The sequence below is a fragment of the Ictidomys tridecemlineatus genome, chromosome 2 (genome assembly GCF_052094955.1).
Source record: "Ictidomys tridecemlineatus isolate mIctTri1 chromosome 2, mIctTri1.hap1, whole genome shotgun sequence".
Taxonomy (NCBI): Eukaryota; Metazoa; Chordata; class Mammalia; order Rodentia; family Sciuridae; genus Ictidomys; species Ictidomys tridecemlineatus.
This window is the reverse complement of record NC_135478.1, coordinates 126,700,150-126,723,646: the sequence shown is the minus strand read 5'-3', so window position 1 is coordinate 126,723,646 and position 23,497 is coordinate 126,700,150. Positions and strand designations below refer to the sequence as shown.

The 23,497-nt window shown below is 43.2% G+C and overlaps 2 protein-coding genes across 9 annotated transcripts in view; one reads left to right on the top strand and one right to left on the bottom strand.

The window, feature by feature from the left end:
* Grb10 (growth factor receptor bound protein 10) overlaps nt 1-4,773 on the bottom strand; it is a 187,890-nt gene extending 183,117 nt beyond the window's left edge. The window contains exon 1 of the mRNA XM_078039744.1: nt 4,644-4,773. The gene's annotated coding sequence lies outside the window, so the exon portion shown is untranslated. The remainder of the gene's footprint in view (nt 1-4,643) is intronic.
* Nucleotides 4,774-5,014: 241 nt separating this feature from the next.
* LOC144375335 (uncharacterized) overlaps nt 5,015-23,497 on the top strand; it is a 41,286-nt gene continuing 22,803 nt past the window's right edge. For 3 of the 8 annotated variants that reach the window (XR_013435020.1, XR_013435021.1, XM_078039743.1), the window contains exons 1-6: nt 5,015-5,437; nt 5,793-5,867; nt 7,745-7,914; nt 16,530-18,124; nt 20,013-20,126; nt 20,535-20,651. Coding sequence is in view for 6 of the 8 variants with exons in the window: in XM_078039743.1 (XP_077895869.1) it covers nt 20,050-20,126; nt 20,535-20,651 (194 nt within the window). In the remaining 2 variants the exon portion in view is untranslated. The remainder of the gene's footprint in view (nt 5,438-5,792; nt 5,868-7,744; nt 7,915-16,529; nt 18,125-20,012; nt 20,127-20,534; nt 20,652-23,497) is intronic. The other 5 variants (XM_078039741.1, XM_078039740.1, XM_078039739.1 and 2 more) reach the window with 5 other exon arrangements.

Below are 23,497 nucleotides of genomic sequence, written 5' to 3'. Positions count from 1 at the left end.
GTCTTTGCATCTTTTGCTGCAGGTCACAGGGAACCAATTTTTGATACCTGCTATACACTATTATCTGTTTCAAATGGTTTTCAGAAAAGTGAAGTCTATGGTCCTTCACCTCTCTTTGATCTTAGCATCCTACCTGTGAGGAGTTCAAACTGCCATGCTAAACATAGTCAATAAAAAGATTCTTAACAGTGACAGTGGCCCACAGAACATTCAGATCAATTCAACAAGGTTTTGCACAGTGAATGTGTGCAAAGCACAGCAAGACAGAAATACGAAGAGCAGGGTCCCCTTTCTAGCAGACCTTAGAAATGAAGAGAAAGGAAGCGATCAAACATACAAACTACTCTGAGACTGACTGCACAGTACTGTGACACATCACCACCAAAGTCAGCATGTGCCATGCACTGCCCTTATCATTCACACAAACCTAATGTCATTCTACTTTCACGACAACACTTACAGATGAACCATCCTATAATTTCTGTTCTATGAAAGAAGTTAATTAACTTTTTCAGGCTCACAAAACTTGTAAATAGTAAAACCAACAGTTCAATTGAGGCAATAAGCCTCATAGAATGGTTAGTGTTTGAGCCGCTACCTTGATCTAACAAAGCAAAGAGGGCGCAATATGATGGGAAAGGCAACCTGCACCCAAATGCAGTACCTATCTCCATTGCCCTGGTAAATGTTAACAATAAAAACTGGGGTTGTGGCTCAGTGCTAGAGCACTTATTTGGCATTGTGTGAAGCATTGGGTTCGATTCTCAGCACCACATATCAATAAATGAATAAAATAAAGGTCCATCAACAACTAAAAATGCATATTTAAAAAAAAAAGTCTATTGTGTTGCTGGACCCAGCCTAAGTAAAAAGCTCTTAGAATTTAAGGTCTGCTCAAGGAAAATCCGTATATGAAGCAGATGATTGAAAAATATTAATATTCTAAAATAGGAAGAAGGGAAATCTTCTTATTGTCTATATGCCAAAAGCAGAAACCAGCACCACTCATTTCTACCTCTGAGATGAGTTTTGATAACCCTAAGAAATGGTTTTTGTTGCTGACTTCTCAAAGGACAATCACACCATTTTTCATTCCATTATTAAAGAAGAACTTGTCAGTCTGCCTTTACATGAGTGAGCAGGTGATTTTACCCTTCCCCCCGCTTTTATGTACCCACAGTGAACAGGTCCTGGTATCACTAGGAGGGTAGACAAAAGCCTCCCGAAGACAAGTGGCAGGAAAAGTTGCATCTCAGAGTCTGGGAGGGCAGCTAGACGTCAACCAGAAGGGAGAACAAAGAAAGTCCCCTAAAAGTGTACTGCTCAAATAATATTAACACAAATTCAGTACCATCCAGTGCTTAAATAGATCAGGGCACTCATACACCCATTACTGTGCACACCCTGAAAAACACACTTCAAATCCCAAAGCACCTGTTTGCCAAGCCCCACCACATAGTTTGACCAACCTAATTTCTTCCATAATCTCCCATATTTCTGAACTGAATTTTATTAGAAAATAACAAAAACAACATCAAAACTTGTGGAATGCAGCTAAAGCAGTGCCTAGAGGGAAACTTCTAGCTTTAAATGCTTACATTCAAAAAGAAAGGTCTAGATTCAGTCCCAAGATTCACCTTAAGAAATACTTAACAATCCAAGAAATTCTAAGACTCTTTAAGATGGCACTAAAGGCACAATAGATTCCTTTGTTGAAGTAGTAAGTAGATTGTTTTCTATACATTGTAAAGTTTCTGACCCAGCCAAATCATCAAAATTAAAAACAAGTAAGAAAAGAAGGAAATAAATTTCCATAGATAAGCAAAAATAAGATAGATTAAAAAAAATCTCCACTAACAGAAAAAGTTCATTTAAATTTTGAACCTACAACTGAGTACTTAAATCAAAGACAAGGCAAATATTTTCTCCTCACAAGCCCATGCAACTCCACATTACTTTAACAAACGGATTATGCAGTCAACATGCAAATGCACATGCTTCTCTCCTATGAAACAGGACTAAAATCCCCTGCAGTTTGCTCTGAGTTCTGTCAGGTTAGCAACATAATTCCACTTAAAATCTCAAATAAATGCTACTATTCTGTAGGCTCTTCTTCCCCTGCAGTTAAAAGGTGGACAGAATTCCAAAGAAATAAGTTCCTTAACTTATGCCACTTTAAAGCATTCGTTTTTATATGTTCCAACCAAAAAAATCTGCAGCTCCAAGATGAAGATAGATTTCTTTGTTCACTCAGGAGTTTGAGTTCCATACATTTTAAAGTCTCTGACCCGGCTAAGTCATCAAAATCAAGAGCTCTGAGCCAGCACTTAGATTCTAACTTTATTTTTTTCTCCTGCTGGAGACTGACAAGACACAGACCCTGTCACTAAAAGTGAGCCAGGGCTACCCTAAGGTTCCATTCCTGGCAGTGGGCAGCACACAAAGCCCGGGACAGTTAGCTGCCATGAATTTGCTCAGCTCCAGTTTCCTGGTCCACAAATGAAAACCATTTTAACCAATTCAACACTGCTCCAAAAGCCATGCAGACCACAGATGATATGCAACAGGTGACTTTCGGGGTACTCAGATTTTCTATTTTAATTACCGTAAACATAACTACCATATCAAACTTATGACTTCATGGATATCAAAGTTTCTTCCCAAAACAAATGTGTGTTCAAGTATAAAAAATAAATATCGATAATGGTTTTGCCAATATGGCATTAATCTCGAAGGCTGGGAGTCACCAGATTAAGTAACATCATGCCACAGCCTCTTATTGTCCAGCTGTGTGAGTGGCAGGGTGTACTTCCTCCATGCCATTTCTCCTTCAGCAGTGGATGTACTTTTGCACAAGCATAAAACACACAGGACTAAAAAGAATCCAAAGCTTAGGCTCTAGTGATAGTTCTATCCTTTGCCAGCCCGAACGACCTAAGGAGTGCCAATTAACCTCATGAGCCTCGGTTTCCAGACCTGTAAAATGGGGATCAGGGGGACTATACAGTGGATTAAAAGCAACAAGGCTTTTGAAAGTGTCTTGTAAACTGTGAAATGCTACCAAAGTATCAGTGGCTACACTTCTCAGTTACTGCAATGCCTGCTGGGCATGTAACTCTGTCTGTCCTTAAATTCCCTCCCTGTAATCTGGGGATTGGCCTGTGCAGCCCTTCTCTTTCAAGTGCTCCCAGTAAAACTCAAATATTATGTGCAGGAATCCTGGAGAATTGATTTTTAACAGAAAAACTTGGACATCAGCAATCATTCCTGGTGAAAAAAAACGTTTGAATTCAGGACTTTTACTTCGAAAAATACTTTCCTAATAGACACTTCATCATTACCTTAGTCAGAATCCACTCTGCTGTAAAAATCTAGATTCTACCTCTCTGTTCTCCTGGAAAGAGGAGCTCTAGGTCAACTCTTGTTAAAATATTACCATCATTGTGCTATAAACCCTAGTCTATGCCTGTTGCTGCGCTAACAACATGTGTTCTTAGTAAAACAGAGAGAAACGTTAAATAGAACACCATTTCTTGAAACTCAGGGGCTCCAAACAGCTGAATCAGCATTTTGTGAAACAAAGTCTTCTGGGCCTGGCCTTTTAAACAGCAGCAAAGAGAAAGTTGTGCAATAACGCATATTTACTCACGAGCGCTACTTGTTTGGGTCTTTTCTTTGCATCTCTTGAATGAAACCTTTTTCAAGAAAACATTCTTTCAAAAGCATCCTAAAGATCAAGGCCCCTGTAAAAATCACCTGTGGCTCCCCTACTTTACCACAACATTTTATCAAACCAAACGATAAGAAGTTGGCCTTTCTTCCAATCCCAAGAAAATTCGAACACAATAAAAAGTAAAGAATACCCTAATTTCCATAACGCACATGCTCAAGGGCCCTCGCCAGGCAGGCGTTTGGAGAGGCAATCAGCAAAGGCGGAGAGTTGCATCAGAAATTTCCTTCTGCAAACGGTACCGCTCTTATCACGTTTCCACGGCTGGCGGGCGGCTAGTTCGCGAGCCCTCAACTTGGTGTTAGGCCCCAGTGGCGGGTAACCGGGTCACTTCACGGGACCACGAAGAAGAAGAAGAAGAAAATCCTCCGTCGGAGGCTGGGCCGCGCTCGGGACTTGGGAGTGTCTGGCACCGCTGCCCGGCCCGCCTGGGCGCGCGCGCCGAGGCCCGCCGCGCAGCAGGAACACCAGGGGCTCCTGGGGAGCCTGGGCGCCCACCCTTCAGGGCGGCGGCCCGGGGGAGCGTGGCCTTGACCGCAGCCCCCGCCCCAACCCCCTAGCCGACGGCGTCTGACAAGATGGTTCAAGAATGCGACGCTCGGACTCCACACCTCCCCCCAGGGGTCGAGAGCGCAGCGGGGAGAGCCCGGCGGGGCGCCCCGCCGCCTAGCCAGCGTACCCGAAGTCCCCGTCCCGCCTCACTGTACTGCCCGCCACGGGCCTAGGGTGCAGAAGCCCCCGGCCCTGAGGCGACGCCCTTCCGTCCGTTGCGCCTCCGCGGGGCCCGCCGTCCCTGGCCGCAGCCGGCCAGAGCGCAGACAATGACGGCGGGGACCCGCCCGGCCCGCCCGGGCCCCGCGGCGGCGCGGACCACAAAGTAACTTGCTGCCGCGCTCCCCGCCCAACTCCGTACCTGCCGCGGCGCCGCTCCTCGCCGCCTCCGCGTGGCCGCCGGCGACACTCAGTGCAGCAGGCGGCGGGCACAGAGTCCCCTCGGGGCGAGGACGGCGTGCAGGACTGTCCCGGGCGCCCCGCACTGCAGCCTCCGCCCTGGGGCTGCGCGGAAACTTTGGGCTCCGGCGGGTCTCCGAGCGCCAAGCTCGCCCGCCCTCTCAACAGCAGCTCCCTTCCCTTCCTGCCTCCTCGGGGCCTCCCCACCCCCTCGAAGGGCTTTAAACTCGCCCGGCCCCGCCCGCCCTCCCCGCCTCCGCCTCCGCCGCCGCCGCCTCCGCCTCCTCCCCCGGCCGCTTTTCCTGCTCCTCCTCCCGCCGCCGCCGCCGCCCGGACCGCTCGGCGGCCGCCAGCGCGGGAGGAGCCGCGGCCTGGGCGCAGGGCGTGGCGCGGGGCGCGCGGGCCCAGCCGCCTCGGGGGCCTGACGCGCCCGGAGCCTTCTGCCCCGGGCCAGCGCACGGGAACACCTCCTGCTGGCCCCCGGGATCCCTCGACACCGAACCGCGACAGCCGAGCTCCGGCGGCTGCCCCAGTGAAAGACAAATCGGACCCGTCCCGAAAGGCACGGGTAAACGAATTGTTTGAAACTCAAAAAGTGTTAACTGTACAATTCAAATCCTTTAACCCGGACAAAACGAAGAACGAACTGCGGCTGGCGGTCCCTGGCCCGGTGAAAGGCAACCTGGGTTTACTCACAGGCGGCCAAGTCTAGGGCCTCGCTTCTCCGAGCCTCAGTTTCTTCGTCTGTGTGTGTGTGTGAGTATTGGAAGGCGGGCGTAGAGAAGCCCTTCTTTTTTCCTTAATGCTGCCTCGAAGTTGGGGAATAAAGCCCGCCTGTGAAGTGATGTCCCGGGATTCAAGGAGGTCATACCGGGAACATAAATTGACTGCTCGACGGATTCCGGAATTAATGAAAATCACTGCCATAAATGATTCTTAATGTCTCTATTGTGTCGAAGTTGTAATACAGATAACGTGACTTTGAGTGTGTCTCTTTCTGGGTCTTGAAGTTATAAAAACACCTATTGCAATAAATTACTTTCAGTGAGCAAACACTTTGTACAAAACATTCAAGAATGCTCGTTTTTAACCCTCACTCTGGTCCTCTTAGGTGATTCCTAGGAGATACCCACTGTACAGAGCCGGAAACTGAATCTCCAAGTGATTTCTGAAGGTCAAGTAGCTGGTAAGTTCAGGGCAAGAATCGAAAACTGTTCATTGTCCCAAAACCCTTTTTAGGCACTTTTTTTTTGTTTTATACTCTTGTTTCCAGCAATAGTTGCTCTCACCTTAGACCGCTGTAATCAACGAAAGGTCACCCTTTTCTATAACTGAAACGGGCCTCTCCAAAATTTCTGTCCTTTGGTCCAAGTTCAGAATCCCAGAAGATAAAAATCAAGAGAGAATAATGTGAAAGGATCTTAGATTCCTGGAAGAAAGGAGCACAAAGGACTCTTATTGTAGATAAAGAACACAAAAGAAAATTAAAGAGAAAACTGTTTGAGCCAACTTTGGGCAAGTTTATAAGCTTTGAACATTGTAGCTATGCAAGTCGTGCTCTGATCAGAAATCCATGCCTGTTCCAGACAGAAAGCCTGACAGGTCATGGGACTTTTATAGATGTTTGAAAATTTCTACATACTTGGACATGGTATTTTTTTCAGAGCCATTTGTGGATAAGTTCCACATTCCATGGCCCCTTACTCCTCTGCACATTGGTGTGTTTTTTTCTACCAGTAGGGAGATTATCTTACACAGCCACAATGCAGTTACCAAATTCATGAATTTATGTTGATAAGATACGTGTATCTAATCTGGGTCTATATTCCAGTTTTGCCAGTTGATCTGATATACTTTATAGTATTTTTTTCCTCTTGATTGTAAGATCTTTTCTAGGGCCAGACATTGCATTTAATTGTCTCAAATTGTGTGAGTTTTTAGATATCACTATCAACTGAAATAAGTTTCAAGTGTTCTCATCCTGGCATTGATCCCTAGAATTCCTGGGACAGGCCCTCTTTCCCACATTTCCTGGCTCACTGAGGACTTCGGTGAGCAGGACCCACTCAGTACTACTTTCTGTTAAAAGTTCATGAACTTGCCACTCTGGAGTTGTAGAAGCTGCAACTGGCCCCATTCTGTGATCCTGGCTGAGCTAATCCTGTGACAGACTACTTTAGTAATTTCCTATCCCCCAAACTACAAATATCCCTACCTATATGCTTCCTTACAGGAGGATAGCAGCCTGGGCAATATACAGATGATCCTGGAAAACCCTATCTCCTCAGGCAAGATAGTGTGCCTTTATAGTTTCAAGCACCTCACCAATGGGAAATGTATGAGCTGGATTTAGACCTCAGGACAAGAAACAGGATTCCATGATGGTGAAGAATTCAATTATCCAAATATGAGCTAGAAGATTCATTCAGCTGAAATTAGAGAATCTGATAGACTCTAATTTTTAATTAGTAATGAATTGATTAACATTTGTCTCCCCAGTTGACTGTAAGCATGGTGATAGTGGTAACCATGTGCCCTTCACTAGTGTCCTTCTGGTAGTGGGGAGTCCCTAGCACAGAGAAGGCATTAAGTGGAACAAGTTATGTTGAAAAATAGTTATCATGCAAATGAATTTATCAGTAGTGTAAATGAATGGAATAATGGAATGATTCACTGTGAGCCTCAGGCACCATCTCAAACATTGCCAGTAGCCTTGGCAAAGAGAAGGAGAATATGGTGAGTGGCATCCTGATGGCTGCTAGATGCTCTGACCAGCTGTGGTCCTCACTTCTCTCATTTGGTCACAGCTGTCCCTCAGCCCAGCCCCCATCGCACATGGTGCATGCATATGTTGCCCGGAAGGCAGAGCTGGAAACCAGTGATCATCTGTACAAAAGACTACCCACCAGCTCACCTACGTGGGGCAGGGAGAGATCTGCAATCATAAGACAATCATAGTACCTACCCCAAGACCATGAGGAACCTATTCACACTGCAAATTCCCATGCTTATCTAAGTCCTACAGCATCCATAGCTTGTGAGTTAATCTGCATTTTTTAACAGACTCCAGAACCATCTACGTGTGTACCAGTATTCCAAATACTTCAGCTCCTCAAACCCTCTAAACCAAAGTCATAGGCTGCCTCTGGAGTCCAGATGTGAGGAGACTCGTCACATTCAAGGACTTTCCAGTGATGGTAATGCCCCCATGGAGTCCTGGAACATCAAACATGGTAAGTAAAGCAAAAAAAGGAACTAAAGAAAGGTCCAGGAAGAGGCATGCACTTTAGACCAAAGCCTGAAAGACCTTGTAGTTACTTAGTCATAAAACTAAGTAACTACATTTAGTCATAGAACTCTGGAGATGGAGCTGGTGGGGAGGGACAGAGTCAAGAAATCTGTCAGAGACCAGGCTGGAGAGGTAAGTGTGGACATATTCATTTACACCTAACCTAAAAGTGATCAGAGGGTATAAGATATGCCGCCATTGGATTTACCAATATAATCCCCACCCTCCAAACTGGAGCTGCCCTGTGTATAGCCATCTGGCCCAAGTCCAGTTCCTTAGGTAGATGAGTCAGTGGGCAGAGTGATGAGTTGCACCTAGGATTCTGAACTGGAGGGGTTCTGGACCAAAGAGACCAGGTGAGAACAAGGCAGTTAGGCTCAGTATACACAGTTTATGAAAAAGGAAGATCCAAATAAATACTCTTAACCTCCCCTTTCCCTAGGTTTATGCAGCTCCTGTTTAGAATTTTCATAAAATTCCATTCTTTGTGATACCTTAATATAAGCTCCCATGTTCCTAATAGCTTAAATCAAAATGACTTTACAACCAAAACAGGGGATCTCCGAAGGATGTTTTTACAGTTTGGTAAACTGAGGTATATTTTGCTGAAAGAAAAATTCAGTTATTTTAAAATATATACTTTTAGGATTTAGAGAGGGATGCAACTGGGCAACCGATAAAGATACAGAGCAATGATTACCCCAAAAGTTTACCTCTCAGTCTCTCAGAGTTGATCTCCATACTTCCAATAAATAGTAATCTACTTTCTCTTCTCACAGTTTTGCTTTTTGAGAGTGTCTTTTGAATGAAATAGGGCAGAATGTCATTTAGCCTAAGTACTTCCCTTTTATTACAGATTAGGATCCCACTGTATGAAATTGCACATTAATTTGTTCATTCATTCACTGGTAGAGATTTGGGCTAGTCTCAGTTTTAGGCAATAACAAATAAAACTGCTAGAAGTGTTGTGTAAAGGTTTTTTCTGAAAAACCTAAGTTTTTCTTTGTCTTTGTAAATAACTAAAAGCAAACCTGGGAGGTCATATTGTACGTTTCATTTTATCAGAAACTGTCTATACCATTTGCGTGCATGCCAAAAAAAATGTATGAGTGTTCTAGTTGTTCTGTGATCAACAAACACTGGCTAGTGTCAGACTTTTAAATTTTAGCCATCCTTATTGGTATATAGTGATATCTCATTCTGATTTGAAGTTGCATTTTCCTCCTGGCTTATCATATTGAGTTTTCATACACTTACCTGCTAAGCCTATATGCATTGTTTCATGAGAGGTGTATCCAAACTGTGTTCCCATTTTTAAAATTGGGTTCTTAGTTTTCTTACCAGTGAGTTTTGAGGGTTCTTTATATATTAGGGTATGTCTTTAGCATATATATGTCTCACAAAGATTTTTCTCCCAGTTTGTTCATTTTTTCAACAATGTCGTCCGAAGAAAAGTTTTTATATCTTAAATATTAAATCATCAATATATCCTTTCATGGTTTTCATTTTTGGAATCCTATTTAAGAAATGCCTGCCTAATTCAATGAAGGAACAATTTTCTTCTGTGCTTCCCTCCAGAAGTTCTATAGCATGAGCTCTTAAATTTGAATTCTTTTTTTTTTTTTTTTTTGTGGGGAAGGGGAAAGGTGGTTCTTTTTGCATCTGGATAGCTGCTTGTTCTACTGGGTGGCTTGAAGAAGTTAGATGATTCCAACTGAGTTTTTAAAACTCCATCAGGTTTTAACTGAGAGTCACGGAGACCAGTTGAGAGACTTGTAGGTGGGAACAGTGGTGTGGCACAGGGGATGAATGAGAATGGACAGATTGGGTGAGGGTGGAATAGAAAAGAATTCCTAAAGATGGGATACGGGTGATTGGATGCATTTAGTGGGACTGAAGATATAATATAACCTTATAGAAGGATTTGGAAAACAGGGAATGTCTGGAAAGGGCAGTCTGGGCAAATGGACAACACATTTCTTGGGTTTATGTTATTGTTGGTGGTTTTGGAGTGGAGGTTGGTTTATATTGTACTTCACATTTTTAGAAAACAATTCAAAGTCTGAATCTTTTCTATAAGTCTCATAAGTAGCTTCTCTTTCAAAATCAGCAGATCTGGCAATACAGGTCCCCATTCTTATTTAACAGCAGTGATCTTTTGCTGAGCAGCTAAGGCGACCTCTTCATGAGGTATGCCTGTTAACACAAGTCGGCTTCATATAAAGGCTCAGTCCCTTTCAGCTGGAGCCTAGTAGCCTTGCCAGGAGCTTAGAGAAAGTACCTTTAAGGCTCACTTTGTCACCTGGAAATGGGGATCAGAATTCTCTACCTCTTTGGTGACTCTGGGCTTAGATGAGACTACAGAGACCATGGGGCAGAGAACACAGTGCCTGTCATATAGAGAGAGAATCAGGGTGCAGGGAGAGCTTGAGGTCCATGCTACTGTGGGAAGACGCCATCATGGAACAGTGGCAGAGAGCTTAGTGAGTTTGTCACCTCCCCAGGGCACCCTCTGAGACATCTTGATCTTAGTTGAAAGGATACTACAACCATTAAGATGCTTTGGGCTACAAGGAACAGAGCAAGGCTCACCAACATCACCCAGAAACTAGGAAACTAGTTTTAGAAACTAGTTTCAGAAACCTAGGAACTGCACAATTTTGCCTCTGGTCAACCCTCAGGCAAAGTTTACCTGACCTGTCCCCAGTGGTGTCAATATCACAGAGCAGGTGCTGCCTCAGGCATCAGTTCTCCTGACTACTGTGTTCAGAGGGTACAAGAGGACAATTCTTCTCCATTAACTCATGCCAGAAACTTCCAGGAGATTTCTACTCACATGTTAGTATCTAGGATGTGTCATGACATGAAGGACCATCCCAGCAGGAAGTAAGATGAAGATGTGAGCATGTTGGTTTGTGTGTGCATATGTGTTTAGTACTGGGAATTGAACCCAGGGCATCATCATACATGCTAGGCTGCTAGGCAAGTGCTCTGCCACTAAGCTACACCCCAGCCCAAGCATCTGGCATTTTAAACTTCTGTATTTGGGGCACTTTTATAGCAAGAAAGAAGAGTTAAGGATAGGGGTGACTGGTGAGTAGACAACCAAAAGGACATGGACAAATAAATGACCCTTCTAGGAACAACAAACCAAGATTTCCATCTCATTTAGAAGTAGCTTCCTAATAAAATACAACCTGGGAATTAGAATCCTAGGGATAGCATGCAGTTCCAAATCCCTGGGTATCCAAACCTAGTTATGCCTATAAAACATGAGCAATTTTTCAACCTCAAAGAGAAAACTCAGCTTTTTAACTCAATTAGAAGTTAATGTAACCACTAATGTCATTGTCGTATAAACTTTACTTAATGAAATATATCTCCATCTCCAAACACTTCATGATCTTAATAACTCAAGTTCCATAGCTAATAGAAGAATCCAGAATAAGGACAAAATTACTTAATTGTTAAAAAAAATAATGTAGAACTACTGGGGATTTAATATTAACACAATTTCCATAGTGTGTGAGGGGGTAAAGGAATGTATGTTTTTAAGGCAACACCTTAGAGTAATGTTTAAATTGTTAAAGCCAGAAAGTATTTCCATTATCAGCACCCACTCTTTAAAAGGATTAATCTGCCTGCAAGGGTTGTGAGACTACACAGAAAATAGGACAGATAATCCTGGAGATGTACTGGCTAAAGGATCATACAGTTGTACTTAGAGTGTTGAGAAGCCCCATCCAGGTGGAAGGTGATAGAGTTTTGGCAGAGAGGATTGTACCTCTGTTAGTCAAGTTTGAATTGACTGTTTGAATTGCACTGAGGGACAATGCCGTTTTATAATAATGTGCAGAGAGTTATTCTCTTTTATTCAAAAGTGTAGTCATTCTGATTTGAAGATTAAGTGGCCAATCGTGACGCTCTTTTCCAGAAGAAACTGTCTTCCCCTCTCTTTCTTCCCATGTCTTTCTATTTTATCATCTTTCTTTTCATTCCTTCTTCATTCTCAAAATCAGCAACATTTTTTAGTGTCTGCCCTACATAGGCAGAGGATATATGTGTGTGTGTGTGTGTGTGTGTGTGTGTGTGTGTGTGTGTATGTATATATATATATATATTTCCATCCATCCATGGGCCAGTAAATATATACTTATGCATATATATAGCACATATATATAGCATATGTATGTGTATGTGTGTGTGTATCACATTAGACCAGCCACTTTGAATACATATTTCAGTTGATCCTCACAATAAATGTTTAGGTAAATAGGTAAATGCTTTACTTTTATAATTAGGGAAGCCAACGCAGAGAAGCTATGAGCTATGAGACTTCTCAAGGTCACTTAACAAATAAATGACAGGGCTGGAATTTGAAGGCACATTTGTCTGACTCTGAGCCCCACCTACCTATTCCCTCTATTCTGAGCTGTCTCAACTGTCATTTCTTGTCGTTTTATTATTTGCCATGTAACCAGTCATTTCAACATATGACCTCATGAGATGTCTTTTGTGCAAAATTCTGCAATTAGATTTTAATATCATAAACTTCTTGCTATTTAGGATAGGTACTCAGTTATTTTTGGATCATAAAATGTGATCTCATTTCTACTTGTGAATGCAAGGTGGAGGACAGGGAGGGCCAGGAGAGGAAGATATTAAGTCCTTTATTGCTGTGAAAGATTTTAACCTGCCCTGGTCCTCCCACTGACCCTTTGCTTTTAGAGAATTTGAGGACTCAGTCATAATGCCAGCTTGGGAATTCTGACCTCCGGGAGCCCGGAGATATCCACAGGATGGGGACAGCACCTTGTTAAGTAGACCCAGAAATTGACAGTAGGAAGAAGAAGGGAACCAGGTCTGTGGGTAATGCAGCCAGGCAGTAGATCCAAAATGTCCTACAGGTGAGTGACCCCATAGGTGATGCATCACCAGGTGTCCTTTAAATGTATAACATAGGGCAAGTTGATAGGAAGGGTCAGCAAGGCAGGTGCATAGAATGAAGTCCAGGGATAGAGATGCAGTCAGTCTCTGGGCAAGAACAAGATGGACCTTCCTTCCAGCAGGAAGTGTCTTAGAGTTCAAGGTTTGTTCATAGAAAAGGTGGGTATCCCGCTGCTTGGAATGGGGTATGACCTGACTTCCTGAACACCTCTATGGTGTTCTATCCTTTTCTCCTTAGGATTAGATGAACCACAGCATCTGCAGAGGTCTTTGAGGAAAAGTGGATGAAAAGAAACCATTTATAAAGCCTGTGCTATGGAGCATCCAGGGGCCAGTGGCCTTGGAGTTGACTCATTCAGTTAGCAAATGCTGATTAAATGCTTACTATCTGCAAAGCACTATACAGATATAAAGTAATTAAGAAGGCAATTAGAAGGTTAGCATTGATGATCTTATAAAGGCTTCCTTAACAAGACTCTGGGAGTGTTAGAATAGGCTCCTTAGAGAAGCTGTGATGCCCAGAACAGAGATGCCCCTAGGAATGCCTCTCACAAGGAGGCCTGCATAGACCCTCCAAACTGTCAAAGGGCCTAGAGTATTTGGGTCATCTGGAATCCAAGGAGACAGCCATGGCTCCATGTGAGCAATCAGCAAGGACTGCACGTAGCAGCTGCTTTCTTAAAAGCTCCCATCTCTGCATGTCCCATAAACAGGTAGGGGACTCTTCCTGTAGAGGCCACTGGGGACTTTGGAAATAGGGTCCATCTCCCATGAAGACAGCTCTTCACAATGTCCTGGTGCAGGATTGATTTGGGAGCTGTAAATTCTCCTCTAAGTACTTGTGCTTTAGAGTCAGAAATGGATACAAATTCTGCCTTTGTTTCTTATTTAGTTGTGTGATTTGAGGCAAATTATATAGACTTTTCAACTCGATTTCTTTAGCTATAAAATCAGGAAAATAGTTTTTACCTAAGAGTTGTTTTAATGGATTTTTATATTTTACTTAATTGTTTCCCTAATGATTTAACAATCTAGTGCAGCATAATAAACCAACCCAAACTTAGTGGCATGAAACAATTGTGTATGCAGTATTATAAGTCAGTGATTAAATGATTGATTGATACTGGGGATTGAACCCAGGGATGCTTAATCACTGAGCTATATTCCCAACCCTTTTTAATTTTTATTTTTTAAACAGGGTCTCTCTAAGTTACTTAGGGCCTCTCTAAGTTGCTGAGGCTGGGTTTGAACTTGCAGTTCTCCTGCCTCAGTCTCCCTATTATTGGGATTACAAGCATGAGCCATGCTGGGGGGTAATTTAGATGCAGCACAGTAAGGATAGTGGTGCTTGCCTCTTCTCTACCATACCTGTTAATCAGAGTAATTCCATGCCCCAGAGATACAATGGTTGGCTTAGCAATGGGTATGGGAATCAATTCAAACCAAAGAGTAAATTGGGCCAGGGGTGTTTATCAGGGGTGCCTAGAAAAGGAGTTTCCTTTTGGACACAAGCAGTGACTGAGAAAGTGTAGAACTGTGGGTGTGCTGGCAACCTTTCTGGCTCCATGGGGCATCTGTTGACAAGGAAGCTGACCATGCGGACCTCAAAGTGGAGCAGCAAAGGAATGTAGACACCCCAGACCACTTAACCCTGGTCCTCACATTCCAAGGGTGGACAATTGTCCCCATTATTTAGTTTTTAAACTATTGTTGCTTATATATGCAGCTTAAAGCATTATAACTAAATTAGTTGTTCACTAAGATAGTATGCAATACATACCTCATAAAGGGAAGGGTCACCTTTCTGCACAGAAGCCTCTGGCCCTTTTGCTATCACAGAATAAGGTACTTCAAATACTCAGTCCTACTTAGGTAGGACTACTTGATCATTAATTCTACTCTTTTATAAGATATGGATTTCCCTAAGTAGGAAAGGTAAGTTGGGAAGCCTAGAAACTGAGAGTGGACTGCAAATCTTCGATGCAGGCTTTGGACCATCCACCTTGCCCTCTAGCTCACCAATAGCTCTGGCCTGAAACAGATTGTGGACATTTTTGGAAGATGCATTTGTCACTCTATAAGATGTTTTATTTGTATTGTCTTTCAAAAAGATATGTACATACACACAGTAATACATTGCTTTTCAGAACGTGTTAAGGAATAACATCACCTACATCCATTCCTACCATTTTAGTCAAATATCTCTTAAAGAGTCTCTTCGAATTTCAATGCCCAAATTCCTCACAAACCCCAAAAGACACAGAATCAGGGACACTGATCCCTCCGCCATCACACACACACACACTGCATTATTCCATTTTTTCATTATTTTAGGGAAATAATTGAGGTTGAGTAGCTTTATAAAGAAAAGAGGTTTATTTAGCTCATAGTGCCAGAGGTTCAAGGACATGGTCTGACATCAGCTCAGCTCTGGTGAGAACTTCATGGTGATGGCATTGCAATGGCAGGAGAATATTTGAAAGGGAGAGACTGCATGACCAGACAGGAAGCCAGGGGAGGTTCCAGGTTTGCTATTTTCTTAATAAACCTCACGAGAGCTAAGCAAGATTCCAGTGGAACCTTAATCTCTTTTGAGGGCAAGGTCCCCAGTGACCTCCCATTTCTTAATGTCTCTTCACTTCTTAACACCAGCACACTGAGGACTATGCCTCCTACACATGGACCCTTGGTTCACACTGCACTTAAACCACATCTGAACCACAGCAACCACTCAACCTGAGATGAGGCTATCACTGATCACTCATGGTAGGGTCTTTGGGGAATGATAGGTACAGTCCAAAACCCTGCAGAACAAGTTATGCTTCCAGAAAAGCTATCTAGAAATCCCATTGCAGTAAAGAGGACAGATTTGGGGATTTGGGATGGCTTTACCCCCTGTTTGCCATGAGGTCTTGAGGAAGCCACCAGCAGACACCAAGCTGAGCATTAAGGTATAATGCAGGGATCATCTACTATGGGGTGGAAAATGAGTAGATAATGTGTCTGAAGCGCCTCGCAAGATGCCAGCCCACAGAAAGTGCTCATCAGTTAGATTTTATTATAACCGCTACCCAAGGCACCTTGGTAATACTTGGAGTGTGCTCAGTTCCCACACTGCAATTTGGTGAGACACTTATTCTCATGGTCAGATGACTGTACTCATCTGTAACATCAGGAATCAACAGCTCCAACTTCATAAGGAAGCTTTTTAGGATTAATGGAGTGTGTATACATGGAATGCTCAGCAGTGTCTACCATCAGTAAATGTTGGGAACTACTGTGGATTCACTGTAGTTTGTCCACATCGAGACTCATGTCCAGGCTTAATTCTCCAGTGTAAAAATTTCAAGATTCTGGGTCCCTTTAAAAGTGGGGCCGAATGGAAAGTGATTGGATGACCATTCTCATGAAGGTAATAATGCTGGTTTCCCTGGGTGGATTAGTTCTCTTGAGAGTGGGCTGGTAAAGAAGAGCTAGGCTGACTCCTTCTCAGTCTCTTAGTTGCCTGTCTCACCATATGATGTCTTTCTTTCTCTCTTTCTCTCTCTTTTTCTCCTTCTCATATTCCTCCTTCGTCCCTCTCTCTCGCCATGTGATGCTATCTGCCATGAGGTGCTGTGACCAAGAGGTTCTAAGCGGATGCTGGCACCATGCCATTTGGACTTTCCAGTCATCAGAACTGTGAGCTAAATAAACCTCTTTTATTTATACATTATCCAACATCAGGTATTTGCTATAGCAATGGCAAATAAACTAAGACAGGGACTCTACCTCCATGTGAGCAATCCATATGTTTTGGGCATTACTATGTCTCTCAGCTCTATTGTTGTTTGTGCTCCTCCTGCCAGGAAGATAACTTGACCTTCTGGTCCTCAGTCACTTTCTTCCTGGGGAAGAAAAGACTCAGAGCCACAAATGCGTCTGTCAGATGACAATGTCCAAGGAATATATTGTCTACCTCCTGCCCAGGACAGGTCACCTGCCCCATCCCTACCTTATTATGTTAACAGGTCCTTTCAAGGGATGCCTATCAGGTAAGCTTTGAGCTGGACCCCATAATCCTCTCACCTGAAGGGGGACTCACTATACACTTCCAGTCCTGGGACATTCATGAAGTTCAGATGGTGGAACCGGATATCAGTGACTGTATAAAAGAAAACACAGAAAACCATGCTGTATGACACTAAACATCCCTTTTTACAGTCATCGGTGGAAGAATAAATTTCCTTTATATTCCTTATATTCTCCAAGAAGAGATAAAAAAAAATACTTGAAATGTCAACTATTTATATAACCTTTGGCCTTTCCCCAATATGATGTCCACGGTTCCATCTCAACACAAGAAGAGTGAGTTTCATGTTCTGTTTTGGCTGTAGCTGCCTCAAGGCACCCCTTTCTATGAATCGATACCCTCCACATGCTTGTCTGTTGGGCATTTGGCTTGTTTCCAGTTTTTAACTGCTATGAATAGCATTGCAATAAACACCCTTGGGCAAGCTGCTTTTTTTTTTTTCTTTAAAAACCCCTTCACATATCTTCCTACAACACTAATGTTTTCCTTTCCTTCTTTTAGCATAGCCAAGGAAGAAAAGATTCACTCAAGTTACCCTAAGCAAAAGGGCTCCTGATGAGGAACCTGCCTGAAACGTGTGGACCACAGGCTGCTCTTTCCTCCTTGTTATCTCCCTGTCCTTCATTTTACTGGCTGTTCCACTTGTGTAGCATGTGCCCTGTGCCTACCCTTCCTGGGGACTTTGTGGCTCCTTCCACACTGACCAGTTTCCCTACAGTTTTGATTTCCGTTTCCATAATAGGTGCCATAATTCATATTCCTAAGCAAGGCTACCGTCTTAGTCTAACCCACATTTCACACAGGGCTGGAGATCACTGATGAGGCAGGAGGGCCATATCTTGAAGGGAACTCAATGTAATTTTATCTCCAAATGAAATTTTACAAATCATGTCCCAAATCTCAGTGATGAAACCCTGACACCCTCTTATTTGCTCAGAATTTTCTGGGCCTCTTTAGACTAGACCTAGACAGGTGGTGCTTCTACCAGCATTAACTGGTGTCCCTCCTACTCGGCAAAAGAGCACAGGTGGGCTTGGGGGCTGCCAGCGTCTTCACAGTCTGGGGCTTCCAAGCCAGGACAGCTGCCTGGGCTCCATGTGACTTTATCCTCCAGTGACTCAGACATTGTCTCAAGGTGAGCTCCACTGGGCAAAAGCTTTTCAAGTTTCTGTGTCACATTTGCTGAGGTCATACTGGCCACAGCAAGACAGGAGCCAAGACCAGCATCAGTTTGGGAGAGTGATCCTCAAGGGAACAGCATGTGATGCCGTGAGCTTCAAGGCCATTGTTCTAATACCACCACATACAGGCATGAAGCCCTGAATCTCACTGAAAAGGGGTGCTTTTCCTATTTCAAAGGTGTCTCATTTCTAGAACTGGTCACTGTGAATACATACCTTATAATTAAGCCTTGTAGTGTCTCATGAATAGCATGATCCTGTTGCATCTTTTGTCTGTTTTGGTTAAAGGTTCTTTTTCTTCTTGTTGTTTTGTTTGGTACCGGGGATAGAACTCAGGGACACTTCAACACTGAGCTACATCCCCAGCCCTTTTATGTATTTTATTTAGAGACTGGGTCTCACTGAGTTGCTTGGGGCCTTGCTAAGTTGTTGAGGCTGGCTTTGAATTCTCGATTCTCTTGTCTCAGACTCCTGAACCACTAGGATTACAGGTGTGTGCCGCCATGCCTGGCTTTTTATGAAAGGTTTTTATGTCTTTGATATAAAAACATTGGGAATCTACCACACACCTTTGCAATCCTGCTTTAGTAAATTTTTTTTCTCATTTTTTATTAAACCAGATGCTCTACAAAGGGAAGTGTCATAGCCCTCGACTGGCCCCTCCCAACCTTGGGTCATAAGCCTGGTAATAGGGTCAGCTGGTAGGTAAGCTGTTCTGGGGTGAGGTGAGGCCAATTCAGAGATAGAGATTAGTGTGCAGGACATTCATTGAAGGGTATTCTTGGGAACACCTGAGGAAGGGAAGGGAGGAAGCAGAATTGGGTGGGGGAAGAAGTGGAACAGCACTGCAGTCATAGGATGTCTTAGCTGGCCCCATGGGGAGCTTTGGTACAATGAATCTGAGCCCTTATTACCAACCCTCCCCCACTGAGCAGCTGTTGGAGGCAGCTGCTCCCAGTAAGAGGACCTAAGGTTGGGCCAGTCTTGAAGAGAGACTCCAGTGGATGATGGCAGCCATCCACACTCACAGCAGCTGGGAGAATGAGGCCCTTAGTCAAGGAAGGGGAACTGGGCCACATGGCCTGGCATCCACATCACTTCCTATATTGGTGTTTTCTGTTGCTATAACAAAGTTCTTGAAACTGGGTGCTTTTAAAGAAAAGGTTTTGTTCTTATGTTTTTATTTTGTTTAGCTCACAGTTTGGGAGGCTGAAAGTTCAAGGCAGCCGCATAGATTCATCCTCTGAAAAGAGCTCCTTTAACTGTCATATGGTGGCAGATGGCATCATGGAGAGTGTATGTACAGAGAGAAAGAGAGTGAGGAGGGTCACATGGTAAAATAGGAAGCCAGAGAGCAAGAGGGACAGCCCATTCTCATGGGAATTAATTCAGTCTGTGAGAACGCAGCCTTTCCAAGGTCAGCACCATCAGTGACCTGATTACCTCCTGCTAGGTCCCACCTCTTAAAAGTTCTACTACCTCTTTACATTGTCACACTGCAGACCAGGCCTCCAACATACGAACCCTTGGGGGGACACACTCAAACCTAATCTCCTCTTCTTATAAGGACATCATTCCTATTGGATTAAGATACCTTAATAACCTCCTTAGGTAGCCCATCTCTAGATATTGTCACATTGGAATTAGGGCTTGTGGGTTTTGGGAGATACAAGTCAGCCACAACACCTTAGAGTACAGTTTCCATGCACAGCCTCTTTTGATGATGGGTTCCAGCCCTGGCTATGTCTGATCTTTTCCTTTCCTTAGCTACTCTTCAGAATTCTTAAGCTTAAATATAAAGACATGGTTATAGAGTAAGGATTTTTTTACTTTTCTCTCTAGATGAAGATCACAGTCCGATGGTGTGCTGTCTTTCAACATGGTCATCCTAATCAAAAGATCTTGGAAACATCCTCTTGAGGAGAAGTCTCAGGCAGAGTTCTTCGGCCACAGCAGGTGCAGCCTCATCCCTTTGTTTTTCCAGAATCCTCTCTGCCTTCTTCTCAGCACTTTGTTTCTCTAGGTCCTAGAACTGTCCTCTCCCCTACCTAAATCCAGCCTAGAGTTCTCACTATCCAGTACCCAAGGCTGAGAACTCTAGAGAGGGAGCCAGGGACTGATACAGCCTCCAGGAGAGAGGGGTGCCAGCAGGGCCAGGACAGACCACAAGCAAAGAAAGGGAAGTTGTAAAGACAATTTCCAAGAGAGCAGGTGCCTGAGAAGTCCACAAAATCTACGGATCATCAGTGCTTGGGAGAATAGTGTACGTGAAAATTCCTGGAGACAAATTATAAGAGTGTTTGACTGTGATGGGGGAAAGAGAGAGAATATGGTCTTCCTGATCCCATCCTGTAATTCTTCCAGAGGCATGCCGTTTCCCTTCCCACTGATGACTACAGTCAACATACTGTCTGAACTCCAGACTCGTGTCCTCAACTGTTCACCAGACATTTCCACCTGTGTGTCCTGCACACTCTTCAAGTAAGTTCATCATTATAATTTGGGAGACTCAACCTTCTTTTTATTACTCACTCACATACCAGAGCAGTATACAAAATATGCTGCCCAAGGCCACCCACCCAGTAGAGTGATTTTCTCAGAGTTGTCCTCAGACTGGTAGGATCCATCCCTTCTGCAATAGTGCCAGAAATGCTGAGGGCCCCGACCAGAATCAGATAACTCTGGTGGTTCTGCAATGACCTGAGCTCAGACCAGTTCTGGCATGCTGGCCTTTGAGAACTACCGGCTAAGAATGGGAAGACCCAGGACTCGGCCCGGACAGAGATGGGCCTGCTGGGTCCCACACCTTTTGTACTATTAGGAGCAGATCTTTGTTTAATGTTTATCCTTCCTCTTTGAGCTCTAGGGATAAGGATTCCATCCCACTCACTTTTCACATCAAAACCTGCACAGTGTCTGTCATGAGTAGAGGCTCAAATGCTTTTTGTTATAATGAACCGCTATCATGAAATTGTTCAAATGATTAACAGTATCATAGAGGTCCTGATGCACAAGAAAAATGGGACATTTTCTGGCAAGTCCTTAACTTGGTTGGGCTCTGCAGCTGCTGGTAAGGAGAAGCTATCAGTAGACATATTTGTATGTACCTTTGTAGGACAACATCTCCTTATAGCCTTGCTATCTCCTGAATATTCCAAGTGTATTTCTTTTTTTTTTTCTTTTTTTTTTTTTTTGGTGGTGCTGGGGATTGAACCCAGGGCCTTATGCACACAAGGCAAGCGCTCTACCAACTGAGTTATATCTCCAGCCCCAAGTGTACTATTTCTTAGTACAGATTTTATTAAGATTATTTTTGAAATTTACTTAAACCACATTTTTTTTACTCCCTATAAAAATATTAGGTATGCTCTGCAATTTGTCCTGGCCCCTACATAAAATGGTCTTGTGTGGCAGCAGCTATGAATTGCAGGTATCCATCCCTTATTCTCCACCTTGGTTAGGTCCCTAAAAGTCTTTACCACACTGAGCTCTAAAGAAATAGCACAAGGCATAGTTGAACCCAGAAAATGGCTTAGAGGAAATAAGTCTTGGCTTTGCTGAAACAAGATATACATGGAATTTCTCAAATTTTTTTTTTTTACTTCGAAGTTATAATAATTCACCCAATGAATAAACTTACTGCCTACCAACTCCACTATGATTTATAATGTAAGACTACACCTCTCTTCCTCTTTAGTTGACTGGACTATTGATAATTACCTGGCCCAAAGGAGCCAGTTCAGAGGCTAGTGAGAGACCAATGAAATGGTCTAGATTGAAACAGTGCCCCAGTGTCTTCGATTCTTGCTCTAGAGATTCTATTTGGGAAATATGGAGAGACTGACTTAGTTTGCAGTGAAGGTGTCAGGGAAACTAATGTCATGAGATCATATCCTCTTGGAGGATGAACAAGCATTCCCTGGCCTACATTCTCAGGTGACTAGAGACTGCTTTCTATCCTCCCCAGAGGAGAAAGGAAGCAACAACCCCCCTGGAGTACAGTACTGTCCTTCTCCTGTGTTGAAATAGGCAGGCTTGCACATCACCTTGTAGGCTTGCAAGTACCTCACTGCCAAGTCTCTAAGCCTGAGAGGCTGAACACGATGTCACTAGACAGGGGAAGCCACTGGTACCTTCTGTGCTCAGGAGCTTCAAGGAGCTAGTTGCCCTCTGGTCTACTCTCTCTAGAATAGGAAGGCTCTGCCCTGGCCCCCAGCAAAGCAACCTGTCTTCCTCATGGTTAGTGCTACCTCACCTACCTACCCTAGTTTACAGCAGTTTCAAACTAAAGTACTTCTCAGTTAAAAACAAAGCTTGCAACACTAAGGAGTCAGGATAGTCTTATTATCAATTTGGGGAAAGAAGAAGGTTGTTGACTGAATTCTTCTCATTTTATTCATGTTTTGATACCTGAAAGGCATAACCCTGGTAGGGATTTCTGCTGCTTTAGAAAACTTAGAGGAAAACACAAACTTTCACATGGCAATTAATGCATTGATGTAAAATATGTTAGCTTTGAAAGAATTTGGGAAAATCACTTAGCTTCTCTACCTCATTTTTTATTTCTATAAGTTGGCATCTTGATGATTTTGTATTGCTATAACAAAATACCTGAGTCTGGGTATTTCTAAAGAATAGAAGTTTATAATTCAAAATAGCATGTAATATTTGTAGCGTATTATGAAATATGCTATTTAATAATTTATAATTTAAATGCTATTTATAATTTTATTATAAAATAGAATACTATGTAAAGCTGAAAATAAAGTGAAAAAAGTATTACATGTACAATAATGATAAATAAGAAATGTCCAATTTGTATTTTCTTAGTTATTGCAAAACACTTTGTCTTGATACTGCATTAGTATTAAAATATACCTTCTTATAAATTCTATTTATAGAATTATGAGTCTTACCACATTGATTCTCAATCTCTGTAATATATATTGGTCACATTTTAATTGGAAGAATTTAAAATGAAAATTCGGATTCATTATTTATAGGAAGGTCCTGCCCTGGCCCCCCACCATGTTTGGGGTATGTTTGGGGTAGGACCTGAGACCTGAAATTTTCAAATGTTTCATGGACTGCACATTGAGTATCAGTGGACAGAAACTGCTTTCTCCAATAGCTGCAGTTCAAAAGTGTCAACCAAAAGTCCATTTGTTGGCCATTTATTCCTCAGATTTATAGGTTAATTTAGAGGTGAGGTCTTTGGGAGGTAATTAGAGTTAGAGGAGGTCATGAGAATGGGTCCCCATGATGGCATTAGTGGCTTTATAAGACAAAGAAGAGAGACTCAAACTGGCATGCTTCCTCTGTCTCAT